This window comes from Cajanus cajan, chromosome 2, assembly GCF_000230855.2.
Source record: "Cajanus cajan strain Asha chromosome 2, NIPB_CcT2T_4, whole genome shotgun sequence".
Taxonomy (NCBI): Eukaryota; Viridiplantae; Streptophyta; class Magnoliopsida; order Fabales; family Fabaceae; genus Cajanus; species Cajanus cajan.
This window is the reverse complement of record NC_138518.1, coordinates 67,469,403-67,474,516: the sequence shown is the minus strand read 5'-3', so window position 1 is coordinate 67,474,516 and position 5,114 is coordinate 67,469,403. Positions and strand designations below refer to the sequence as shown.

Below are 5,114 nucleotides of genomic sequence, written 5' to 3'. Positions count from 1 at the left end.
TTAATCAATGGGTCGAACAACTTCCCCCCATTATCATAAAATCTTTCTCAATATAACACGTATCATGAGGGGCTTCCAAATTATATAATTTGTGGAGTTGAATTCAATCGTATTTGGCCCTTGGTGTTCCGCCATCTAAATGCACAAACGAAAACCAAAGCTCCTAATCCCACTTGTTTGTAAAAGCTGAGGTAATTACCCTTCAAGCGAAACTAAATATTTTCCTCCCTCCCACCTTGCACACAAATAGGCACCCCAAAAATCATCTCAGCCAAAATTTTAACCATTCAGAACAACTCATGATTAATTTGAGTACGTGTTTACATTCCCATAAAATTATCTAAAATAACAATAAAATATCACAACAAACACATTTTTGTTAAATATTTCCACTTCATCGAAAGTTTGATTCTAAATTTTGATTTGAAGCAAACTATAAGTAATATTTGCGATGAATAATATATATATATATATATCAAGTTTTACTACTATCGTTTAGAATTAAACCATCTAACAGAAATCACATCGCTTCAAAATCAATTTTGCAAATCCTCTTTTTTACTGTGGTTAACAGACTAGAAAGTGCGCGTAGACTAGGGGAATGAGACGTATACTCAACATTAAATTTATATTTGATTTGATCTAGAGTAGGAAGATGTACACATGCATATATACAATTAGTTACATAGAGAGAACTAAGAGAAGTCCTAGTCATGATTCATCCCTCTGCTGGCGCATTCGAGCTGCCCATGACATATTCCCTCCAGCATCCTTACTGCTACTTCTTCTCTTCAGCTCTGATAGTTGAGTTTGCCACCGACCTTTCCATTCACTTTTTTGTTCAACCACCTGATTCAAAAGCAACATCTTAGATCACTATGTAAAACAATTAGTCTTCTACCCAATTCCACCTGCCCCCTTTTCTTCGATTTAAGATTAGAAAGAAAAAAAAAAGTTATATATGATCAATTCGACAACTGAACAAGCAAATATAATAAATTAAAAAGTCCCTTTCTCTTTAGAATGCATGATTCACAAATCCCCTGAATAGGACCTACTCATTACCACGATGTAAAAATGCCGAATAGTATTATATGAATAAAGAAATAATTAACATCACAGATTCACAGTCAATCTCATTAGAGAACACTCATCATTATCATTGTTAATATTTATATCCTGACACTGTTAACTTGCACAGACTTTTAGTGTGCTGAAGAGCCAATTATACATGTTATACAGCAACAACACACTAATTCGGTTTTTGAGGTGGTGAGCTGGGATTGAAGTTGACATATTCAAAAGGATAAAAAAAAATGGAAAGAGAACAAAACCCAGAATAGAAATCAAGTCACGATCTATTCACACCAGGAAAATGTCATAAAGTATCTTCCGAAAGATATAATTTATGAAAATAAAATGATTGGGTGTAGGTACAGTGCAGAATTAAAAAGCATTGCAAATAATAATACAAGCTCTCAGCAGGAAGAATTTGTCATACCATCAAGAAAAATATATTAAACTAGTACAACAGACTTTCAAGTGCTGAAGAGCCAACTATACATTTACTATTAGGGGTGTTTACTTGTCGATTTGACTGAACTAAACTTGTTATCCAATCCAACCAAAATTCTGCATATTGGATTGGGTTGAATTTATACAATTCTCTTTTTTTTTTTGTCAAACCTAAACCAAACTAACCCAGTAGTCATGAAAAGTTTGATTTTAAGTTGAGTCATTCAGGTCTGAGTATTTAAAATTGTTTTAAATTTTCTAAAAATTGGAAATTTTCTTATTAATTTAACACATTCTAAAAGTAAACACAATTATATATATACACAAACCATGTAATTTTTATTTCAAATTCAGGTAACACATAAATGTCACAACAAACGCTAGATCTCTAAGAGTTTGAGAATTAATTTGTACCAAAAATAAAACATGATAGGAAGGCTAAAAACGAGAGGTTCAGAGACATCTTAAATATATATGATAGCTCGTGCAATCATGCTTTGAACAAAATAAGTCACTACCTACATTATCAGGCATAATCAAACTGATTCTGACATAAATTTGTTACTTGAAGAAACCACATTAGTGACCAAGAAACATTGCAACAACTATAAGAGTAACAAACTTATCTACAAAAGGAAGTTAATGAGGTCTAAAGCTCTTTTGCAGTTTTTTAATTTAATATATATATATATATATATATACATGTGTGTGTGAGTGTAAAAATTTAATAACATGTTGTGTAGGGGTCGAGTTCACATGTTCAAAAATCAAAAACCATCACCCAACTCACACATGAACAGATCTTAACGGGTAGGATATGTTTTGACCCAAAAACTAAAAACAATATGAACAGAAATAATCGGGTCAGTTTGGGTTCCCAAATTATCCGAACATGTTACCACCAATTTAATATACCGCTACAACCCACTTGTTCAGATTTTGCGGTGATGAGATGCGATTGAAATAGACATACTCAAAAAGGGGGCAAAGATGGAAAAAGAACAAAATCCAGAATAGAAATAAAAAATCAACACATTAATACCGGGGAAAGTCATAAAAAAAAGAATCTCAAAAAGTATAAAAATATAAAATATGGAAAGCAGCAGAAAACAAGTCAAATTTATAATTGTCGTAGACAAATTAAAATTAAATACAAATACATGTTCTCAGCTAGAAAAAATCGTTATACCAACATGAAAAAGAAATTCCAACAGAGGCAAGGTGACAGCCAGAACTGTAAATTCTTTGAACTTGACAAAAACAAAAAAAAGGCATAGTACAGCGAATGAACCAAGTTCCAATTAATAAGCCACAATAAGCAACCAAAAATATCAAATATCAGAACGCAAAAGTGCACGATGAGGCAATTCCCATTCTAGGTCAAATATGTAGGATACAACACTCATAGAAAAAAATCAGTTGTAAAAGTATTTGACAATTTAAACCACCAAATTAACAAAATTAAAATCACATAATTAAGACAGAGAGTGAAAAATAGCGTAATAAATAACGCATAGTGCAAAGGCAAATAAAAAATAATAATAATAATAATAATGAGTAAGGTAAAGGCGAAGGAAACAAGGTTTGAAAGAAGGAATATAAGAAAACCTGGTCGTGATAGTTATAGCGTCGGCGAGCAGCGAAAGCGAAGCTAATGCCCTTGGCCATGTCTCTGTCGTACATGGCTCTTCGCGAGGGATCAGACAAGGTCTCGTAGGCCTCCTGCAGCTGAATAAACCTCTTGGTGTGCTCCTCCACCCTATCGGGGGGCGACACGTCAGGGTGGTACTTGCGCGCGAGTTGCTTGTACGCGCTCTTGATCTCCGTGATGGAACCCGATTCCGGTATCCCCAATAGGTCGTAGAAGCTGACTTCCATTACCAAACCCTCCCTTAGGGTTGCCCGAGGAAACGCGATTCGGCTACTGGGCCTGGGCCAGGGCCGCCTCCCGCTGGGCCGGCCCAACACCCGACTCCCCCCCGCCGCCCAGAACCGCTGCTCGCTTCCCGGAATGCTTATGCCGTAACACCGCATCTTTCTCTCTCTCTGCCTTTCTCAATTCTCACTCACTTGATTTCTATGTTTCTCTCTTTCGGACTTATCGCTTTTCTTTATATGCTTTTCCTTTTTTTTTTTCTTTTTTTTTTTAAATTTTGTGGTTAGCTGTCATTTTTAGCCTTAAATGAGTGCCACCCTCGACTTTTTCTGTGTTGGATTTCAGTGGGTTATCCAAATCCACTTCTTTTTTTCATATATTTGCTTCCTCACACCTTCTAGAACCTATGCTTTTACCCTTTTCTTTCATAGTATACAAATTTTAAAACAAATATTCATAAAAACCACTCACTCCCACAGTATTTTATTTCATTGTTATCCATTTCATTTTTTTTTATATTATTTTTATAACATGGAAATAAGGGTCTAGCTCTTTTTTTTTTCTTTTTTTTTTAAATACATGTGATGCATTTTATTTATAATGTCTTGAAAGATATGTGATGAGATGTAATTAAACTCATCAATACCACATTATTCTAAGCGAGAGAATCGCGTTTTAGAAAATTAAATTATTTATTGAAAAATTAATGGTGATATTATAATTAATTTTATATTTTGTTTTAAAAAATTTTATCTTATCATAAATTTTAATAATTGGTTTTATAATTAATAATAGTAAATTATCCTCTAAAATATATCCTTTCTTCTAGAAGAGTCAAATCTGTTTTTAATTTAAATATTTGGATTTAATTTTTATTAATGAAAAAATGTTATCTCTTATCATTAATTAAAAATCTTTTTAAATATAAGTTTTAACATAATTATTATAAAAATCAAACAAAATTATGTACATAATTTAAAATATAATATGCAAATTTTATCTTATCAAATTTTTTAAATTATATTCTAAGCAAAGATAAATGTTTTTAACACGTTCTTTAAATAAGAAGAGAACTAATTTTATTGTATTCGATTATATTTTACAATGGTGTATTTGGAATAATTAGTCTATAAGTTAACTCAAATCTTATAAGCTATAACTATAAGTTAAGTACAAAATGAAATGAAAAGATAAATGTTTAGTTATTTAATATATAAAAAAGTATTTTTTCAATGAAATTAATTAAAAATGTAAAACAAAAAATTATACAATAACTTATTTTCTAAGTTATAACAATTAAATAAGAGATACTAAATAAATTTCTATATCACATAAGTTCAATTTGGGTGAAACTAATGTGTACGCTAATGAAAAAAGAATGAACCTTATCAAGAACAATTATCTCAATTAACAGCAACAGTTCACTTGGATACGAAGTAAGATTAAGAAAAAATAATAATTAATGAAGATATTAATTGGAATAATATTTGAATAATTATGTAGTATTATTTTTCCCGATTTGACTCTTTTAAGATAAAAGGTGTATTTTAAAAGATAAAATATAAAATTAATAATTAAAATTTTGTAAAATAAATTTTATAATTAATTATAATATCAATTGTTAATTTTTTAATCAATAATTATTATTAAAATTTATTTATGATCTAAAGTATGATTCCCTCATTTTGGAGGAATTAGATTTATTAATAACATAATAAATTTG

At 30.7% G+C, this 5,114-nt stretch overlaps 1 protein-coding gene across 1 annotated transcript; it reads right to left on the bottom strand.

Annotated features, from left to right (window-relative positions):
* Positions 1–609: 609 nt before the first annotated feature.
* On the bottom strand, positions 610–3,617 carry LOC109799753 (chaperone protein dnaJ 20, chloroplastic). The gene is made up of 2 exons (XM_020360373.3): positions 3,124–3,617; positions 610–849 (listed from the first exon to the last, which is right to left on the bottom strand). Exons 1-2 carry the CDS (start codon positions 3,547–3,549, stop codon positions 712–714), a joined length of 564 nt encoding a protein of 187 aa, XP_020215962.1. The 5' UTR covers positions 3,550–3,617; the 3' UTR covers positions 610–711.
* Positions 3,618–5,114: the final 1,497 nt, after the last annotated feature.